The 21,995-nt window shown below is 46.9% G+C and overlaps 1 protein-coding gene across 1 annotated transcript in view; it reads right to left on the minus strand.

Moving 5' to 3' along the window:
- Positions 1-21,995, minus strand: part of GDPD1 (glycerophosphodiester phosphodiesterase domain containing 1) — a 256,407-nt gene that overhangs the window by 123,534 nt on the left and 110,878 nt on the right. Inside the window, exon 3 of the mRNA XM_086954967.1 lies at positions 4,627-4,672. Within this exon, the coding sequence (XP_086811093.1) occupies positions 4,627-4,672 (46 nt within the window). The remainder of the gene's footprint in view (positions 1-4,626; positions 4,673-21,995) is intronic.

Consider the following 21,995-nt stretch of genomic DNA (forward strand, 5'->3'; position numbering starts at 1 on the left):
TTTATGTGTTGGTACTACACGCACTCTAAAATAATTTTTTTTAAACTGTTGGTAATAGGCTTTTCGAGGGGGTTCTAGAAATTTTCATCTCCTAGCCCTTTCTATTCATATATGGGTATATACAGATTGATATGAAATGTACCAGGGTACCAATGAGGATTCTATACTGCAGAACACAAGTTCTTGAGTTTTTGCTGTCCACATCAAGGAGCTCTGGAAGTTAAAATGTAAAGGAGCTGGTAACAAGAACGATACTAGAACATAGTCTAGCACAATGCCAAATAGCCACCAGGGCATATTTTGCTACAAACTGTACTGTGTAATCAGGGTCCGGGTCACAAATTATAAATAAATCAACACTTAGATCCTCATTACTAGTAGCACAATATTTTCAATGGTGCTTGTTGGACTTGGCCCTTCTGGCAGGTTCACCCCTAAACTTTTTGCTTTTTATGGTGACCTAGTGGTAGTGATTTTTTGCTTCTGCGCAGTTTCACTGTGTCCCAGTGGAAAGTGCACACGCACTCTGAGTGCGTGTGGTGACATTGGCCTGCCCTCCCATAGGAATGCATGGGGAATGTATGTGTCCCTGGTAGGTCCTGATGCATGGGGAGTGCGAGCTCGAGTTTGGTATGTGCGGACCCGTGTGATTAAATGCTGCGCAATGATGTATGCAGCATGATTGTGTCTAGTGTGGAAGTGCAACTTCTAGACATTGGTGTGCGTGTGCAGTAAGGGTGCTGGCGTGTGATTGGCTGGAGCTGGCTGGTGAGCCTGGCTCCAGGAGTCTGGATGGGTCTGCCCCGGTGGTGAGTGGAGAGATTAGCATGCTGATGTGAGGGAGGGGTGCACCTGGGACCTGAATAGGGCTGGGCTTTCCCCACACAATGCTGGCTCCACACCCTGTGGTGCGACTGATGTCCCTAGCCTGGCCAGTGAATAGTGAGAGGGGCTGAGCACATCAAGAGTGCTCCAAAACCAGCTGCGACTGGTTTTCCCCCCCACCCTACACCTAAAGACAAAGGTTTTTACTGTATAAAAAGGGGCTGTGTCCCCTTACAAAAAGTTCTCTACCTGGATCCTATCTGAGGGGGGCTGCTGCTGCTGGGCGCCAGGAGGACCGCCACTGGGACTGCCTTCCTGCCTGGAGGACCCTGTGAGCTGGCTCTGGGCCCAGCCTTGCCCCCCTCCCTACCTTCCTACAGAACTTTGCCCTGGACTTTTGTGCGTCAAGCGCCTGGGAGCGCTATTTCCTGAGTGCTGGGAGCAATCCCATTCCTATCTGCAGCCCGGAGCTGCTTTCGCCTACCTCGAGGGGTTCCCCGGCGTGGGGATCCCCCTTTGCGCCTCTTGTTTTAAAGCAGGTGCCCACCCTGCATTTCGCTGCTTTTTCGCGGCTGCTCACGCCGCATTTACCCCGCCAGGGACTCCTGCATCCAAGCCGGTGCCCACCCGGCATTTTCTCTGCTTTATTCCCAATACGAGTGCCCAGCTCGTCGTTTATTTTAACTTGGAGGGAGCCTACCCCTCGTTTGGACCCCTGGGTTCACCGCCGCCGGCCGGGTTCGCAAAAGGAACCAGGACTCGGGGTCCCGGCGCCATCCTAGGTGCCCCGCGCCCTGATGGCTCCAGCTTGCCAGGTCTCCCAACGCGTCAGAGGAAGGCTGCGCTGGGATTGGTTCCCGGCTGGAGGGCTTCCCCAGTAAGCAAGCCGGGCCCGGAGCAGAGAGAGGAAGCGTGCTGGCTCCCCAGCGAGGCTCTCCCGAGGAAGAGAGCCCCGCCCGCCGCCATTGTCCACACCCGGCCCCAGGAGCAGGACCGGGTGAAAGGGAGGGCGCCGCCCTCACCGAGAAACAGCGCTGAGGAGAGCCCGGTGAGTAAGGGCTCCTCCTCCTTTGTCCAGGTTTCCCAGAGTAGACCAGCGGGTCGCTCCAACGTGGGGGCATTCTTTACTTGGCCCACGAGGGCTCCGGGGGCCATCATTGTTCGAGGGGGTGCGTAGGGGCACATTGCCGGTGCCCGCCCCCCTCCTGCTAAAGTGGTACCTGCATTTGTTTCTTTCAAGCCCACGAGGCTCAGGGGGCATTTTATTGTTTAGAGCCCACGAGGGCTCCGGGGGCATACTTTGTTTCGAGTCCCCAGAGGGGGGACTCCCTCAGAATTGGGCCTTTTTTTCGAGCCTGCGGGCTCCAAACGTCCCGGGCACCGTGGTGTTTAGAGCCTGAGACGCTCCACCAGTCAAAAGGCATTTGCAGGGTGGTAGAGCGGCCCCAGCAGGCAGCGGGCCGCTCACCCCTCACTGGGCATTCTTTCGTCAGGGCCCAGAGGCTCCCACTTGCCCCACAGTTTGCTCTTGAGCCCACAAGGCTCCAACGCGTGTCCTGCCAGTGGTGATTCAGCTGCCCAGCACTTAGTGGGCAGCTGCAATGTTTAGGCCCCCCTGACATTGGCACACAGGGCGTCCTAGCCCCCCTGAGAGGTCAGTTGGCCTGGGGACTGCCACAGGTTGTGGCTTACGTAATTTCTGCGTATTAGTTTGTGCTGCACCTCTGAATGTGTTTTGATGCGTCATGTGCCTTGTTCTTACACCGCTGAATGTATGTTTATGCATCATGTGTTTTCCTTCCTACACCTCTGAATGTTGTGATGCATCATGTGTAATATGCTCATGCTTATACCACTAGATGTATGGTGATACTTAGGTGGTTGTTCTCCTAGTACAGGTGTTGCTAGTGAGGTCCTGGTTCCCTGCGTAATGTTCTCCTAAGGTGGTTAGGGTTGCGTAGGTGGTACTTACCTGTTACCAGTAGTTACTGGTTGTGTGCTCTATTTTCTATTTTGTGCTAAAGTGATTATTATTCTATGTTCTAACAAGTATTCTAAATCCACAAGTGCATATTCCTGACAGTGGTCCATGTGGCCCTGTCGTGTACATATATCCCCTTTAAATTCTGCCCGTACCTGTTGGCACATTGTTAAGTGTGTGTTTTTTATCTGATGTGTTGGGTGTAATACAAAGGCTATTTTTATACATAACCTTGTGTGGAGTTTCCTTTGTGGTGGACCTTGGGTGTTGTTGCTGGGGGTGCGTACGCAAACACTTAACTTACATAGCCTCCGAGTTTAGCCTTACTGCTCGTGTCACGTTACCAAGGGGGTGAGCAGGGGTTATCTTGGCGTGTAACTCCCTTGCCCTGCCTTAGAGTGGTGGTCTCTGACTGACTTTGGCGCAAGCCTTGGCCAGCCAGAAATCCCATTTCTAACAGTGCTGATAACAGGTGTTATCAGTCCCACTGCAATCCCAAGTTTAGAGATTTCCCTAGCTGTAAGCTCACAATGTCTCCGGGTGAAATAATGGAGACAAACATGCCGTTATCTGTACAGTAAATTGAATTGCCATATGAGATTTCCCCAAATTTCAGAGTTTCAGTTCATCCCTACTTCCCCCCGTAACTACCAGGACGACCATGATAATAGATGAGATACCAGACCACTCATAATAAGAGACTTAACTAATATATATAATGTTTTTCTTCAAAATCTTTAAATAATGAACCATGGCATCAGTCGCTATGTAAGACACATTTGTAAGTGCTTGCAATGCTATAAACAGTTAATATTTTTTACACATCAGTGTTTAAGCATCACACATATATTTATATGAAAATGGGTACAGCTACTAAAAGGACCTTCATGACCTAAAAAAATAAATATACAAAAAATATTTTCAGTCTGTTAGTTCAAACACGATTCTAATGTAACATGACCCCCAAAACAAAAATAATGTTCCAAATTCAGGAAACATTTCTGAGATACTCAATAAAGTTGAAGTAATAGATGTGATAATGTCTTCCTTGGTCAAAACCTATATCTTGTAATTCTTCTTAAATCATACTGTACTATAGGTGCATTTTGCCTGCTGCTGCTTCTTACTTGCCTCAACATCCTTATGGAGGTTTGGATGGAGCATAACTTTGTTACTTATACAAGTGAATCACCTGCCTCCAGTGTGAGTCTCAAAAGGCTCAAGTATGTTTACTTGGGTTAAATATTTATACTCAATGAGTCAAGCTTCTCTTTCCACCTACTGATAGCAAGGCCTGTTTCCTAAACAACACAGTCTAATCTACATTCCCCTGACCATTATTAATTCACAGCACAAATCTCAGGAGACCTCGGGTTTCCAGACAGAAGACTGGAGGGGTATTTCTTAGTTACTTGGTTACACTTGTGGGTGCTCTTCTCTTCATGCACAGTTCAGTACAACCGACTGCAACCTGACGCATGCTTCTTCAATAAATTAACTTACATTTGCAGATGTATTTGGTACAATATACACAGATTATAGAGAAGGGCTGCTAAGCCTATTGCAGCTGATCATTTCCCATTCTACAATAACACAGCAGACATTGGAGGCCTTTGTTACTATTCTAACCCCAACTTCAATATTTATGTTATCAAGAGCTTGATGTGTCTTTTGAGCTATTATACTGCCAAGAGGCATCCAGCGTATTCAATGAGAAACATCTGAGAATTCACATCACTATTTAACACCAACAACACACCCCAGGGCAGTAATTCATCAACAGCACATTCACCAGAAGACCAAAACCTTTACAAAATTACCTTTTTCAAAGGTGACGTCCAACTTGCAAAGGTAAGGCGGCAGGTCCTTTAAATAAATATAACAAAAGAAAGATTATTGTCTTTGAACCTAAGGATATGTAAGTCAAATTCAAACAGTAGTTACAATTGATGGTAGGAGAGAACAACTAGAAGGCCAATGAATGCAAGTAATAAACTGAATACCCCACCTATCTTCTGCAATATGAATTCTTAGAGTACGACTCCTATTATCGATCCCTTTGATGTGAATTGGTCACCTTCATTTCCACAGAATGGGATTTTTAATACATGTTACTGTAGAATAAACAACAAAATACACGAGATACATTTAAATGTATCTAGGTTACATAACATTAGGCGTGGTTAACGTTATGCATTTTGCGGGCGTCAATATTATTATAAGAGACCAGAGTAAATCAGACTCAAAATGATGTAAAAGAACACTCCATATCAAAACAACTCAGAGTTGTCCATGCACCTTCTCAGCCTTCTAGTTTTGGAAGCAGTTGACGTATCCAAGAAGCAGGAGTCTTGGAGAGCATTGTCATGTGTTTGAATGATCCAGGCCTACAGTCCTTGCAATTTCCATCTAGTATTATCTCACTAGTCAGCATTCCCAAGCCAGGTGGAAGGAGACAGCTGGGTCAGTTCCAGGATCAATTGCATGTAAGAGTTTTGTGGTGCATTATATCCTGTTTAGGAATTTAAAGTGCAGTAATTTGTATATGTAGTTTATGGAAATGAGTTAGGCCTATGTGCAACAGTATGTCCAGACAGTGCCGCTGTCACACTCTCACTCCCAATGTGGTGTTTTTGTTTTTTAGGAGGCTGTCTGCGGGCTCTCCAGGAAATGTAGGCCATATCCCAGACACCGAATGCTGTGTCCTGTAGTATGCTTAGATGTCCAAGGCATTCCTTCCTTAAATTGTCCGAAGGACAGGGATTCCCCCTCTTTAAACAGATGGCTAACCAGTGGGTTTCCAGCAAAAGTGCATGTAATGCCACGATAGTTGGGCAATTTTAGCTCTGATGAGTATAGTAGTCTAGTCCAGTCTTTTTGGCTATAGTCCAGATCGACCAGCATGTGCACTTCTCTTTTTGTATTAACTGTATGGGTATAGTGAGATTATTAGGGATAACAGAGTCCACGTCATCAAATTTGCCCTGGTCACGTTCGATGTGTAGATGTGGGGATTTGCTTTTGTGGTTGAACCAGTAGGTGGGATAGTGGGTGGAATTGTGAGGCATAGTAATAGCGCTCTAAAGTTGGTACCGCAAAGCCACCCTTTTCGAATGGCAAGGTGTTAGGTTCCATTTTAATCAAGGGTATTTCCTCCCCATGTTAATTTTATGAGCATTGGTTGTAAGCTGCCGAAAAAGTGTTTGTTAAGAGGAACCGGCATGGTGTTGAACAAGTATTGAAGTTTAGGAAGGACGATAATTTACATAAGGGCAGCCAGGGACAACAGAAGCAATGTCCATCTGTTTACTTGATCAGTGAGCTTGACCACGGTGGGGCCATGGTTGTCTTGGAATAACACTTCGTTTTGATACCCCCCAGTACATTCATACCGCCTGTCAGCCATAAAAGTATAGACACTTTCGAGACCCTGGTGAAACAGGACATTTCTAAACTAAACTTTCGTAAAAAAACTCACAAAAACATCACCAATAAAGACATGTCAAGTCAAGTCAAGTCAGAGAATTTATATAGCGCACTACATACCCAGAGGGTCTCAAGGCGCTTAGGGGGGGGGGGGGGGGGATTACTTGTCAAATAGCCACGTTTTAAGTTGCTTTCTGAATGCTAGGTGGTTCTGGGTAAGGCGAAGGTAAGTGGGGAGTGAGTTCCATGTTTTAGCAGCCAGGTATGAGAAGGATCGGCCTCCCATGGTGGTCTTGTTGATGCGAGGTACAGTGGCGAGGGCTTGGCTGGAAGAACGTAGTTGGCGGGAGGGGGTGTAGAAGGACAGTCGTGAGTTGAGGCATTCTGGTCCGATGTCGTAGAGTGATTTGTGTGCGTGGGTTAGCAGTCGGAAAGTGATCCTCTTATTGATGGGTAGCCAGTGGAGGTCTTTCAGGTGACCAGAGATGTGTTCGTTGCGCGGGATGTCTAATATGATCCTGGCTGAGGCGTTTTGGATTCGTTGGAGTTTCTTTTGGAGTTTAGCGGTGGTACCTGCGTAGAGGGTGTTTCCGTAGTCCAGTCGGCTCGTGACCAGAGCATGGGTGACTGTTTTTCTGGTTTCGGTGGGGATCCAGCGAAATGTTTTTTTGAGCATGCGGAGAATGTTGAAGCAGGATGAGGATACGGCCCTGACTTGTCTGTTCATTGAGAGTGAAGAATCCAGGATAACGCCTAGGTTCCGTGCGTGGTCTGTCGGGATGGGTGCTTTTCCAAGGGCTTCCGGCCACCAAGAGTCGTCCCATGCAGAGGGGGAAGAACCTAAGATGAGGACTTCTGTTTTATCTGAGTTCAGTTTCAGACGGCTTTGTTTCATCCATTCGGCAACTTCTTTCATTCCTTCGTGTAGGTTAGTTTTGGCGGTGCTGGGGTCATTGGTGAGAGAAAGGATCAGTTGAGTGTCATCCGCGTAGGAGATGATGTTGAGGTTGTGTTGGCGGACGATGGCTGCGAGGGGCCTCATGTATACGTTGAAGAGGGTGGGACTGAGTGAGGATCCTTGTGGTACGCCACAGATGACTTCAGTGGCCTCGGACTTGAATGGTGGAAGGCGGACTCTCTGGGTTCTTCCGGTGAGGAACGAGGTGATCCATTCAAGTGCTTTTCCTTGTATTCCGATGTTTCTGAGGCGTTGTAAAAGGGTGCTGTGGCAGACTGTGTCGAAGGCTGCAGAGAGGTCGAGGAGGATGAGGGCGACTGTGTCTCCATTGTCCAGTAGAGTTCGAATGTCGTCTGTTGCTGCGATGAGGGCGGTTTCAGTGCTGTGTTTTGCTCGGAAGCCGGACTGTGAGGAGTCGAGGGATTTGTTGGCTTCGAGGAAGGCGGCGAGCTGGTTGTTGACAGCTTTCTCAATTACTTTGGCCGGGAATGGAAGGAGCGAGATGGGACGGTAGTTTTTGAGTTCGGTGGGGTCAGCTGTGGGTTTTTTCAGAAGGGCGGTGAGTTCAGCGTGTTTCCAGCTTTCCGGGAAGGTGGCGGAGTTGAAGGAGCAGTTGATGACGTCTCGGAGGTGCGGTGCTATGACGGAGTCTGCTTTGTTGAAGATGTGGTGAGGACATGGGTCTGTGGGGGATCCTGAGTGGATGGAGTTCATCAGGCGGATGGTGTCCTCAGTGGAGATTGGGTTCCAGTCGTTAAGGGTGTTCAAGGGGGGAGAATGTTCAGCATATGGTTGGGTGGGTTGGTCTCCGGGTTGGTTGTCGAAGCTGTTGTGGATGTCTGCAATTTTGTTGTGGAAGAAAGAGGCTAGGGAGTCGCAGAGGGCTTGAGAGGGGGTGATGTCGTTGGAGTTGGCCGAGGGATTGGTAAATTCCTTGACGATGTTGAAAAGTTCCTTGCTGTTGTGGGCGTTGTTGTCAAGTCGATCCTTGAATGCTGTTTTCTTGGCCTTTCGGATTAGTTGATGGTGTGTGCGGGTGGCGTTTTTGAAGGCGTCCTTGGTGCTTGTGGTTGGGTCTTTTTTCCAGGCCTTTTCAAGGGAGCGGCAGAGTTTCTTGGACTTCTTAAGATCATTGTTGAACCAGGAGGCCTTCTTGCTGCCATGTTTGCTTTGACGTTTTTTCAGTGGTGCTAAGGTGTCGGCGGTGTTGGATAACCATAGGGTGAAGTTGGCGGCGGCTTGATCTGGGTTAGAAGAGTGGGCTGGGGTGTTTAGAAGGAGCGATGAGGAGATCTGGTCGATGGTGATTTTGTTCCAGTTTCTTTGCAGAGTTGGTTGGAGGTGGTTGATGGGTTTTGGCTTGTTGTAGGTGAAGTGAACGCAGCTGTGGTCAGTCCAGAGGAGATCCGTGGTGTGGTTGAAGGAGACATGATTGCTGGAGGTGAAAATGGGGTTGAGTGTGTGACCTGCGATGTGGGTGGGGGAAGTGACCAGTTGTTTAAGTCCGAGGTTGGCGAGGTTGTCCAGGAGGGTGGTGGTGTTGCGGTCGTTGATCTTTTCGAGGTGGAAGTTGAGGTCTCCCAGAAGGATGTAGTCTTTTGAGGGGAGCACGTGTGGAGTGATGAAGTCCGTGATGTCTTCACTGAATTTTGCGCGGGGTCCTGGTGGTCTGTAAAGGAGGGTGCCTCTGAGTGTGGTCTTGGGGTCGGTGTGGATCTGGAAGTGAAGGTGTTCGGAGTTGGCGAGGTTGGCGTCAGAGCTGGTTGAGATGCGGATTGATTTCTTATGGACGATAGCGATTCCTCCTCCTGTGTGGCCGGTACGGTCTTTGCGTATGATCTTATAATCTTCAGGGATGGCAATGGTGATGTCTGGGGCGGAGGAAGCGTTCATCCATGTTTCTGTTAGGAAGGCGACGTCTGGAGAGATGGTGTCTAGTAGATTCCATAGGTCAATGGCGTGCCTGTGGACCGATCGGGTGTTGAGAAGGATGCATTGTAGGTGATTGGGGTCGGGAATCTGTGGTGTGGTCGTAGCGTAGATGTTGTCGGTGCCGATGAATTTGCAGGAGTAGCATGAGAAAGGCCCATGGGTGTGTCCAGGAGCGGCTTGGACGCAGTTGGGGGCGCGACCGGGGTTAAGGGCTAGGAGGGTGGCGGCATCGTAGGTGATGCGGGTGGGCTGGGCAGCGCGAGGGGCAGGGGGTCTGGCGCTGGGCGCGGTCCAGGCGCGGACGGGCGTAGACGGGCTTACCTTTGGCGCACCTTCGGCGCGGATTGGGCGCGGTCGCTGCGCGTGAACGCTGCGCGCGGGAAGAACTGTCATATATGGATAGTGGAGGGGGAGGGGCGAGGGCTGTTCAGCTGGGAGGCGGGGCGGGCTCAGCAAGCACAACAACAACAACCGGGACAAAATGGAGGGGGGAGCAGAGCAGGGCGCCGGGGGGATATCGCGCAAAAATCAAATTGCAGAGCAGAAATGGTACAGGCAGGCAAACACTATTTAAATAGCAGGCGAACAAAAATAAACAATGGCACAGTTATAAGCCAAGCAGCACAGCATGTACGATACCGAGTCTCGGCGGAGAGACAGGGGAGCGAACCACTCAGGGCAGAGGCGATGAGGGGTCACAGCGCTGCGAGGTCCGGGGGCGCCGTAAATAGGTAGTGGGAGGGCTGTTCAGCTGGGAGGCGGGGCGGGCTCAGCAAGCACAACAACAACAACCGGGACAAAATGGAGGGGGGGAGCAGAGCAGGGCGCCGGGGGGATATCGCGCAAAAATCAAATTGCAGAGCAGAAATGGTACAGGCAGGCAAACACTATTTAAATAGCAGGCGAACAAAAATAAACAATGGCACAGTTATAAGCCAAGCAGCACAGCATGTACGATACCGAGTCTCGGCGGAGAGACAGGGGAGCGAACCACTCAGGGCAGAGGCGATGAGGGGTCACAGCGCTGCGAGGTCCGGGGGCGCCGTAAATAGGTAGTGGGAGGGCTGTTCAGCTGGGAGGCGGGGCGGGCTCAGCAAGCACAACAACAACAACCGGGACAAAATGGAGGGGGGGAGCAGAGCAGGGCGCCGGGGGGATATCGCGCAAAAATCAAATTGCAGAGCAGAAATGGTACAGGCAGGCAAACACTATTTAAATAGCAGGCGAACAAAAATAAACAATGGCACAGTTATAAGCCAAGCAGCACAGCATGTACGATACCGAGTCTCGGCGGAGAGACAGGGGAGCGAACCACTCAGGGCAGAGGCGATGAGGGGTCACAGCGCTGCGAGGTCCGGGGGCGCCGTAAATAGGTAGTGGGAGGGCTGTTCAGCTGGGAGGCGGGGCGGGCTCAGCAAGCACAGAGGCGCCCTTGTCATTCTGAACACTGAACTATACAACCAACGCACTAGGGAACATGTCATGGACCCTGATGTATATTTACCTCTTGACGGAAACCCAACTAATGAGTTTAAAAGGGAGCTCCTCCTCATAATTGAGAAAGCCACAACTGATGGAATTATTAATGACAGAACTAAAAGATACCTCACCACAGAGCATCCCCGCAGCCCTTCCATCACCATGCTGCCCAAAATCCACAAAAATTTGACGGACCCTCCGTTCCGTCCGATCGTATCCACCAGAGGTTCAATACACGAACCGACCGGAAAATTTATTGATCGCTATCTTCAGCCCATGGTCTCGAATTTACCCAGCCACATTAAGGACACCATGGAACTATTGAACAAACTGTCTAATCTACAACTTCTTGACAATGAGAAACTTATTTTGTGTACAGCAGATGTAAGAAGCTTATACACTTCTATCCCCCATGAAGGAGGTATCAATGCCGTGGAACAAGCTTTACTTCAATCAGAAATTGACGATTCCCTGAAACCTTTCATCCTTGAATTAATGATATACACCTTATATCATAGTTATTTCAAATTTGAGGAGAAATGGTACCTGCAATCGTCCGGGATGGCCATGGGCAATTGTGCGGCGCCGACCTACGCCAACCTGTACATGGGAAATTTCGAACACAATCACATCTATCAGACCAACACCTGGATGGATAACCTCAAACTTTATGTTCGTTACATTGACGATTTGCTTTTCATTTGGAAGAACACTGAAGAGAGCTTGGAATTGGCTCTTACTGAACTCAATTCCAAGGATGATCGAATTGACTTTACCTGGAATCTCAACCATCATGAAATTGCGTTTTTGGATGTGCTCATCAAAATAACCCTTCAGGGAATACAGACAGATCTCTTTCGGAAGAGCACTGACCGCAACAATGCTTTGCTCTTTAGCAGCTTTCATCAAAACTCCTTAAAGAGACACCTACCCTACAGCCAGATGTTAAGAGTCACCAGGATCGTGTCTGACCCCGACATCAGAACAAACCAAGTCTTATCTATGGCATCTAGATTTCGGGAGAGAGGTTACCCAGAAATAATCCTGAAGGAAGCCATTGACCGATCTTCAAAAATCCCTCGCACGGAAGCTTTGCAGAATAAACCGAAAACCGAAAATGAGAGAATGGTATTGGTTTCGAGGTACTCCACCTCTAGTAATAAATACAAAAGGATTATTCTAAAACACTGGCGTATACTTTCTTCTGAACCAGACTTTGGTGAACTATTCAAAGATCCCCCCATTTTTGCTTACACCAGACCAATGAACTTCAAAGAGATCCTCTCAAGAAGCGCTACTGAACCTACCGCTACACATCACACTGGCACAAGACCGTGCCACCACTGCAGCAACTGCAATAATGTGATCAAAGGGAACACTGTCAGTCACCCCATGCGAGGGTTCAATATCAAGCTCAATGTTGACGCCACATGCGATTCCGTAAATTTGATTTATCTCCTAAAGTGCCCATGTGGTAAAACCTATGAGGGAAAAACCAGTCGGAAAATCAAGACAAGACTTAACGAACACAAGTCTAATATCAGAACCAAAAACACCAAATCCAATATTGCCATCCACTTTAATGAAGCCAACCACAACGTGGCACAGCTCAAATACCTGGTGTTGGAGATCGTCCCCAAGATCGAAGGGAGAGATAACAACAAAACCCTTCTACAAAGAGAAACATCATGGATGTACAGATTGCAATCCCAGAAACCTTTCGGTCTTAAGGACCGCACAGAACTAAGTTGCTACTTATAAATGCCCTGCTGGGCACACCTTGATGCACCTCATCCTGTTTTGCTGTTTGCATTTAGCAATTGCATGTTTACACTTCCTTGTTTATCTCACTTGTTTTCAACCACAGCACCATTCCAAGATGGCCACGTTTTGCACACCCTTCACATTAACCCCTCTTCTATTTTTACTACCCCGCCTCCGTTATGTTAAACTCCACTTCCACTCCGCGAAGGCTGTTACAACCTGAACCGGAGCTTCATGCTTCCTAACCTGCGTCTCACTCAGTAAGTCTTGCCTGTCTTAATCTTGCCGTTCATTCTAACCGTGCATGCTTCTACAAGCCGCGTATCACTTTGTTTTACTCGGTTTGACTACCTCCCGCTGAACTCCGCATGTTTGTTAAAGACCGGTAACTACGTTATCGAGCACCAGCGTTTGTCACTTTGAATTCTTTTCGAGTCCGGAGTACGGACATCACTCCCACCCTATTTACCCTTAAAATTCACAAACGGGTGATTCTCCCTTCATCAAACCATTTTTTTGTCTCTGTCACAAGGGCGCATGAGGTTGTTTTCACGGATCTGCGTATCCACGTGCAGTTACCCTGCTGTTTAATTGTTGTTTTAAGCTCTTACATTGATTGGGTTTCCGTATATCCTTTGTTGCAGTGCTCCTTGAAAAAGGACGTCCAGTCCGAAATGCATTGGAGCTTTTTCCATGCCTAATGATGATAACAACGATTGTTAATCCATTTCATATGAAGAAAATATGAGACATACTGATGAAAAAGTTTAATTAAATTTTGAAAACTCTGAAAGTTTTGGAACTTTATTTGAATATCTTCTGGAATCTACTGTGTTGTCGTACCACACAGCACCATATAAGTGTGCCCACCACAGGGATGCGCTTACACCCCAGTAGCGCACTCAACCCCATTATCCTATTGGACGCACTTGAACAGTTGCGTCACCTGTAAGGAGCACCTTAAATTGATCAACCCTCTTTACCTTTTCAACAAACCTTCAATCTCACCGCAAGCTGTGCGCCGTGCTTAACTTCCTCTGCTTATACTCAACCACTGTTCTCAAAGCAGGCAGCACGCATCCCATCAGAATGCAGTACGAAGAAATTTCGAAATCGACTGAAGCCCGAGCTGAAACTCTAGCATTTGACACCGACGCAACAGAGAGAATATACGCTCTTATCAATGAAGACCTAACCCAAACCGCATCCAACAAAACAAAGGAACAGTGCATCAAGCAACTCCTATATCTTTCAAGACGCCGCATCAATCAGAAACTACACGCCAATACCTTAATAAAGTATCATAAGGTGCTCCGCATTCCCCGTGGCCTACGGATTGCTTTAAAACCGTCGCTCTGCAAGAATTCGAAAACATTCATTGAACGATGGAATGCCATCCTTAATAAGTGCAGTCTGGACCTTATTCTATTAATAGTGGAGGAACTATCTGGTATCCTGACTGAGCTCACTCACGAAATCACCACCATTGAAAATGAGCTAAAGGATCTAATAACACCGGAGGAGTTAACTGCGACACTTGAGGAAATTCAGATTCAACTAGACAAACATACAAAAGAAATAAACGAACGTAAGTTACGTAAATTTCGCCGGGACACCCTGGACTATAAACTTGGAGAAGTTTATACATGGGCGGATGTCTATGCCCAACGTCGCAGAAACAAACCTTACAACCCCAATACTGATACCTCTTCCTCTGAGAGTGACAGCACCAACCGTCCACCTAGAAGAACTCCCACTGAAACATCAACTTCAGCACCTCCACCAAATGGAACCCATTCCACAAGTCACGTTGATTTGACTACCTCGGAGCCTTTTTTAGAGGTAGGTCCAGACAAAACCGCAGACCCAGACGGGGCAAAAGGGCCGGCAAAAAACAACTCAGGTACCCAACAACCACCGAAGAACAACAAGAAAACCAGGAGAAATCGTTAGTCATTAACATCTCGGACATCCTTCTGACTGACCATGAAACTAGAATCCTCCAAAAAGGATTATCATTTGTGCCCACCAGTGACACCAACCTACTGGAATTAGACGTAAGCACGTTTAAACTCACCAGGAAATTGAGATTGAGACATTTTTTTGAGAACATTGTAGACCCAACAACTGATTCCAAACCTGACCAACTCAAGGGCTTACGACCCCCCAGTACATTCATACCGCCTGTCAGCCATAAAAGTATAGACACTTTCGAGACCCTGGTGAAACAGGACATTTCTAAACTAAACTTTCGTAAAAAAACTCACAAAAACATCACCAATAAAGACATGGACATCTTAAGAAACATCGCAAGGAATCCAACCATTAAGTGCATAAAAGCGGACAAGGGAGGCGCCCTTGTCATTCTGAACACTGAACTATACAACCAACGCACTAGGGAACATGTCATGGACCCTGATGTATATTTACCTCTTGACGGAAACCCAACTAATGAGTTTAAAAGGGAGCTCCTCCTCATAATTGAGAAAGCCACAACTGATGGAATTATTAATGACAGAACTAAAAGATACCTCACCACAGAGCATCCCCGCAGCCCTTCCATCACCATGCTGCCCAAAATCCACAAAAATTTGACGGACCCTCCGTTCCGTCCGATCGTATCCACCAGAGGTTCAATACACGAACCGACCGAAAAATTTATTGATCGCTATCTTCAGCCCATGGTCTCGAATTTACCCAGCCACATTAAGGACACCACGGAACTATTGAACAAACTGTCTAATCTACAACTTCTTGACAATGAGAAACTTATTTTGTGTACAGCAGATGTAAGAAGCTTATACACTACTATCCCCCATGAAGGAGGTATCAATGCTGTGGAACAAGCTTTACTTCAATCAGAAATTGACGATTCCCTGAAACCTTTCATCCTTGAATTAATGATATACACCTTATATCATAGTTATTTCAAATTTGAGGAGAAATGGTACCTGCAATCGTCCGGGATGGCCATGGGCAATTGTGCGGCGCCGACCTACGCCAACCTGTACATGGGAAATTTCGAACACAATCACATCTATCAGACCAACACCTGGATGGATAACCTCAAACTTTATGTTCGTTACATTGACGATTTGCTTTTCATTTGGAAGAACACTGAAGAGAGCTTGGAATTGGCTCTTACTGAACTCAATTCCAAGGATGATCGAATTGACTTTACCTGGAATCTCAACCATCATGAAATTGCGTTTTTGGATGTGCTCATCAAAATAACCCCTCAGGGAATACAGACAGATTTCTTTCGGAAGAGCACTGACCGCAACAATGCTTTGCTCTTTAGCAGCTTTCATCAAAACTCCTTAAAGAGACACCTACCCTACAGCCAGATGTTAAGAGTCACCAGGATCGTGTCTGACCCCGACATCAGAACAAACCAAGTCTTATCTATGGCATCTAGATTTCGGGAGAGAGGTTACCCAGAAATAATCCTGAAGGAAGCCATTGACCGATCTTCAAAAATCCCTCGCACGGAAGCTTTGCAGAATAAACCGAAAACCGAAAATGAGAGAATGGTATTGGTTTCGAGGTACTCCACCTCTAGTAATAAATACAAAAGGATTATTCTAAAACACTGGCGTATACTTTCTTCTGAACCAGACTTTGGTGAACTATTCAAAGATCCCCCCATTTTTGCTTACACCAGACCAATGAACTTCAAAGAGATCCTCTCAAGAAGCGCTACTGAACCTACCGCTACACATCACACTGGCACAAGACCGTGCCACCACTGCAGCAACTGCAATAATGTGATCAAAGGGAACACTGTCAGTCACCCCATGCGAGGGTTCAATATCAAGCTCAATGTTGACGCCACATGCGATTCCGCAAATTTGATTTATCTCCTAAAGTGCCCATGTGGTAAAACCTATGTGGGAAAAACCAGTCGGAAAATCAAGACAAGACTTAACGAACACAAGTCTAATATCAGAACCAAAAACACCAAATCAAATATTGCCATCCACTTTAATTAAGCCAACCACAACGTGGCACAGCTCAAATACCTGGTGTTGGAGATCGTCCCCAAGATCGAAGGGAGAGATAACAACAAAACCCTTCTACAAAGAGAAACATCATGGATGTACAGATTGCAATCCCAGAAACCTTTCGGTCTTAATGACCGCACAGAACTAAGTTGCTACTTATAAATGCCCTGCTGGGCACACCTTGATGCACCTCATCCTGTTTTGCTGTTTGCATTTAGCAATTGCATGTTTACACTTCCTTGTTTATCTCACTTGTTTTCAACCACAGCACCATTCCAAGATGGCCACGTTTTGCACACCCTTCACATTAACCCCTCTTCTATTTTTACTACCCCGCCTCCGTTATGTTAAACTCCGCTTCCACTCCGCGAAGGCTGTTACAACCTGAACCGGAGCTTCATGCTTCCTAACCTGCGTCTCACTCAGTAAGTCTTGCCTGTCTTAATCTTGCCGTTCATTCTAACCGTGCATGCTTCTACAAGCCGCGTATCACTTTGTTTTACTCTGTTTGACTACCTCCCGCTGAACTCCGCATGTTTGTTAAAGACCGGTAACTACGTTATCGAGCACCAGCGTTTGTCACTTTGAATTCTTTTCGAGTCCGGAGTACGGACATCACTCCCACCCTATTTACCCTTAAAATTCACAAACGGGTGATTCTCCCTTCATCAAACCATTTTTTTGTCTCTGTCACAAGGGCGCATGAGGTTGTTTTCACGGATCCGCGTATCCACGTGCAGTTACCCTGCTGTTTAATTGTTGTTTTAAGCTCTTACATTGATTGGGTTTCCGTATATCCTTTGTTGCAGTGCTCCTTGAAAAAGGACGTCCAGTCCGAAATGCATTGGAGCTTTTTCCATGCCTAATGATGATAACAACGATTGTTAATCCATTTCATATGAAGAAAATATGAGACATACTGATGAAAAAGTTTAATTAAATTTTGAAAACTCTGAAAGTTTTGGAACTTTATTTGAATATCTTCTGGAATCTACTGTGTTGTCGTACCACACAGCACCATATAAGTGTGCCCACCACAGGGATGCGCTTACACCCCAGTAGCGCACTCAACCCCATTATCCTATTGGACGCACTTGAACAGTTGCGTCACCTGTAAGGAGCACCTTAAATTGATCAACCCTCTTTACCTTTTCAACAAACCTTCAATCTCACCGCAAGCTGTGCGCCGTGCATAACTTCCTCTGCAGACAGTGCCGCTGTCACACTCTCACTCCCAATGTGGTGTTTTTGTTTTTTAGGAGGCTGTCTGCGGGCTCTCCAGGAAATGTAGGCCATATCCCAGACACCGAATGCTGTGTCCTGTAGTATGCTTAGATGTCCAAGGCATTCCTTCCTTAAATTGTCCGAAGGACAGGGATTCCCCCTCTTTAAACAGATGGCTAACCAGTGGGTTTCCAGCAAAAGTGCATGTAATGCCACGATAGTTGGGCAATTTTAGCTCTGATGAGTATAGTAGTCTAGTCCAGTCTTTTTGGCTATAGTCCAGATCGACCAGCATGTGCACTTCTCTGTTTGTATTAACTGTATGGGTATAGTGAGATTATTAGGGATAACAGAGTCCACGTCATCAAATTTGCCCTGGTCACGTTCGATGTGTAGATGTGAGGATTTGCTTTTGTGGTTGAACCAGTAGGTGGGATAGTGGGTGGAATTGTGAGGCATAGTAATAGCGCTCTAAAGTTGGTACCGCAAAGCCACCCTTTTCGAATGGCAAGGTGTTAGGTTCCATTTTAATCAAGGGTATTTCCTCCCCATGTTAATTTTATGAGCATTGGTTGTAAGCTGCCGAAAAAGTGTTTGTTAAGAGGAACCGGCATGGTGTTGAACAAGTATTGAAGTTTAGGAAGGACGATAATTTACATAAGGGCAGCCAGGGACAACAGAAGCAATGTCCATCTGTTTACTTGATCAGTGAGCTTGACCACGGTGGGGCCATGGTTGTCTTGGAATAACACTTCGTTTTGATACCATTATCCCAGGTATTTAGCTGGCCTCTCACTCCATTTAAGCAGCTATTCTATATTTATCTTTTAGGAGGTGCTGGTGAGTGGTAGTATTCCGATATTCCACAGTTGATATGTATGCCTGAATAACCTGTGTAACTAACCATCTGCCGGAGTATAGTCTCAAGGTTAATCCCCCGGTCTTTAACAAAAAACATAGGGGCACATTCAATCTTTGCCATTAGGATGCGCCCGTCACAGTGGCGGGCGCATTCCTCAATTTAACATTGTGGCAGGCGGTGCTTACTGCACCGCCCGCCACAATGTTAGGAAACAAAAGCACGCCTTTGCACAATCGAAGCGGCAGGCACCGCGCGGTGCCTGCCTCTTAGATTATGCAAAGGCAGGGGGTAACACAGGTACCCCCCCGTGTGCCACCCCTCTTTGGCCTTCACTCTGGGGGCTCACAGGGGGCCCCTAGAGTGAACACCGCATGCCTTTCCGTGGCGGCATTGCCGCCACGGAAAGGCATTGAACAAAGCCCATGGTAATATTGCGGGCCGTGTCTAAAAGACACCGCCTCCATGTTACTCGTTTTCTGCCCCGGCCGCAAGGCGACCGGGGCGGAAAACAGGCGGGCGGTATTTTGCACCGCCCCCTTCCCCTTCGCCATCCTAATATGGCGGGGGGGATTTGGGCTTGCGATGTCGGGCGGTTTGCCTCCGCCAGGCCGGCGGTGGCCACCGCCAGCCTGGCGGAGGCAAACCGCCCGACATCGTAATGGACCCCATAATGTCGTTTGCATACATTGATAACAGCATGCGCTTCTGAGTGAATGTTATATCTTTTTCGGATTGTTCCGTCATCAGCCAAGCTGCAAGAGGTTCAACAGACAGGGCAAAAAGGAAAGGGGAAAGTTAGCAGCCCTTCCTGCTGCCTTGCTGGATCAAAAATGGGCCAGAGGCACAGACATTAACACAGACCCAGGCAATAGTTTTATTGTATAGCAGATGAATCAGATTCAAAATATTCTTTGTCATGCCCATCATATGCAATACCGTAAACAAGAAAGGGCATTCTAATTAGTCAAATGCACATTATGCATCTAGGAAGACTGAGATAGCACCCAACTCTGGTTTAATCTGGTGGATCAAAAAGAAGATGCTAAGATCATTGGATGGTGCCCTATCTGATTTAAATCCAGATTGATTTGGCAGCACCAGGGTGCTCATGAGCGAGTTTAATCTGTTGACCACTGAGTCCGCGCTAGTTGAATTCTCCTCCTGTGCTCAGATTTACAAAATCCCATTATTCATGACGAGCTGGGCTCGTCATCAGTGTGCGAGGAGGATACACCATGACGAGCCCAGCTCGTCATGAGCCTGGAAGGGGTTAAGAAGGGACAAGGGACGATAGGATTTACAATCCCTTTAATCTTTTCCTGGTTTTGGTACAACAGATAGTACCGCTTTCTGAGTACTGCTGGACAGGAAGCCTAGATTGATGGCCTCTTGGTTAACTCCAAATGTAGTACTAATATTGCTTTGTATTCTTTTTAAAACTGGCGAGAATCCCTCAGAGCCCGTGGCATTGCCACATAGCATGCCTTCTATTTCAGTAATAATTTCTTGAATGCTAATTGGTTCTGACAGCGCATTCCACTTTCAATCCAGGCCAGGGCCATCCGATACTATTCTATGTCTATAAGGTTAATTATAGAGAAACTCAGGATGCGGGTTTTTTCCCATGCAGTCATAAAGGTCGAGAAGTGTGATTGACATGCATGCAGAACGTTGTTTGTTCCGGTTATGATGCTCCTTGAGTCAGTTAATAAATTGTGCATAGTAGGTGTGTGGTGTCAGCCACCCATGCTAGAGTTCTACTAGGGTGCTCACCCTCTCTATTTCTGGTGCGCTTGCTTCTTTGTTAAGGAGAGCGCTTTCTTACTCAGCTACTTCTCCATACCAAATAAGAGTCTTTTTGAAGACTTTTTGAAGTTTCAGATTTTGATCCTTTGCAAATGTACTCTTGAGTTCTTTCAGTGTCTCTAGGCCTTCCAGTTGTATCTTGAGTGACTGTAGTATGTCATATTGTTTACCCTGGTGTAGCCACTGATAAAGCCTTGAAATGTTTCCCAGACCATGGAGAGTTGGGGGAATGAGCCACATTGATATAAAACATTTCTATAACAGCTCCTCGGAGTTCTAGACAAACCCTGAGTCCCAGAGGACTCTTGATGGTAAAAGGTCATATAAGGGTGCATCTCTGAAGTTCGGGTATATCTAGAAGTACGGAGGAGCTGTAGTCAGATAGTTCACATGGCAGATATATTACATCAGCGATCCAAGGTAGAACTGTCACAGAGGCAAGCCAGAAATCGGTATGTGAGTTAGTGCTCTGAGCAAATGAATATATCTCAATCAATCAATCTGGATTTGTAGAGCGCAGCTGATCACCCAGGAGGGCATCAAAGGTGGGATATCTTAGCGTACTCCCCTTTTTTTTATAAACAAATTTTATTGTGTCAAATATCAAGCACAATGCAGAGCTCCTTAACACAGAAGACATCTGCCATAGTATACAATGCAGAATAATGACATTGACATTTGGATGATATACTTTCAGAGTTGTAACCCCTCCCCCGTTGCCCTATTCCACACCTGCGTCATGATTGCCACCACATCACCCACTTCAATGAATGAATTTCTGCATGATTATCCTAATACCGAGACATCCGCAGGAGGCACTGGATCCAGGTAGAGCACCCGATAGTCTGCCCATCTCTTCCATATCTTGGGATGTTTTTGCGGGCATCGCCTGGCCTTAAATATTGGAATATCCAATTCCATACAAAAGTCAAGACCATTCTTCCATTTTTTTATTTTGTTTTTCAAAACATAGTTTATTGGTTTTCTGCACAAAACATACATTGTCTGTCACATAACACTCGCTGTCTCAGCCTCATGGTGATGCGTCAGGAAAATGTATCAGCCCTTACAATCAGTGTCCCCATTTAAACAAGGTTTAGAATACTGTCCCTCAACATACTCCTATCTATTCCCTGTCCCCCCCTCCCTCCTCCCCAAACCTGTCACCGACACTTGCAGTTGTGTCTGTCCTTCTCGATATATTTGCGCAGGAATGATCGTTTGTTTTTCTACATGATGCCCTGTCATGGTCTAGGGTCATATTTCAACCAGTGAACTATTCCACACTGTTATCTTGTGTCTCGTAGTCCCGTAAAGCCTGCACTTTTGCTTCCCATGCTGTCGCTGATTCTAGCATTTTTTCATTATTTTGCCTACGCGCCTGCTGATAGCGTAACGTGCTTTCGCTGTTAGCCCACTTAAGGAACTCGTTCTTCCACCTATTTCAACTGGGACCTACTGTTGCCTTCCAGTGCTTTGTTATTTCTCGCTTCGCAAGTATGAGCCCCATGTCCACAAACTTACTAGTGATCTTATTCTTGGATGTGTGAGGTAACCAGTGTAAAATACTAACGGCCATATCAAAATCTAGCCGTCGTTCTGTTATCGCATTTAGTGTGTTCCCCACCTCCTGCCAATATTGACCCACCGCTGGGCAGGACCATAGCATATGTGCTAACTCCACTCCTGCTCCCGTGCATCTGGGGCATGCTGCATCTTCTACTTTAAAGAATT

The sequence above is a fragment of the Lissotriton vulgaris genome, chromosome 2_1 (genome assembly GCF_964263255.1).
Source record: "Lissotriton vulgaris chromosome 2_1, aLisVul1.2, whole genome shotgun sequence".
Lineage (NCBI taxonomy): Eukaryota > Metazoa > Chordata > Amphibia > Caudata > Salamandridae > Lissotriton > Lissotriton vulgaris.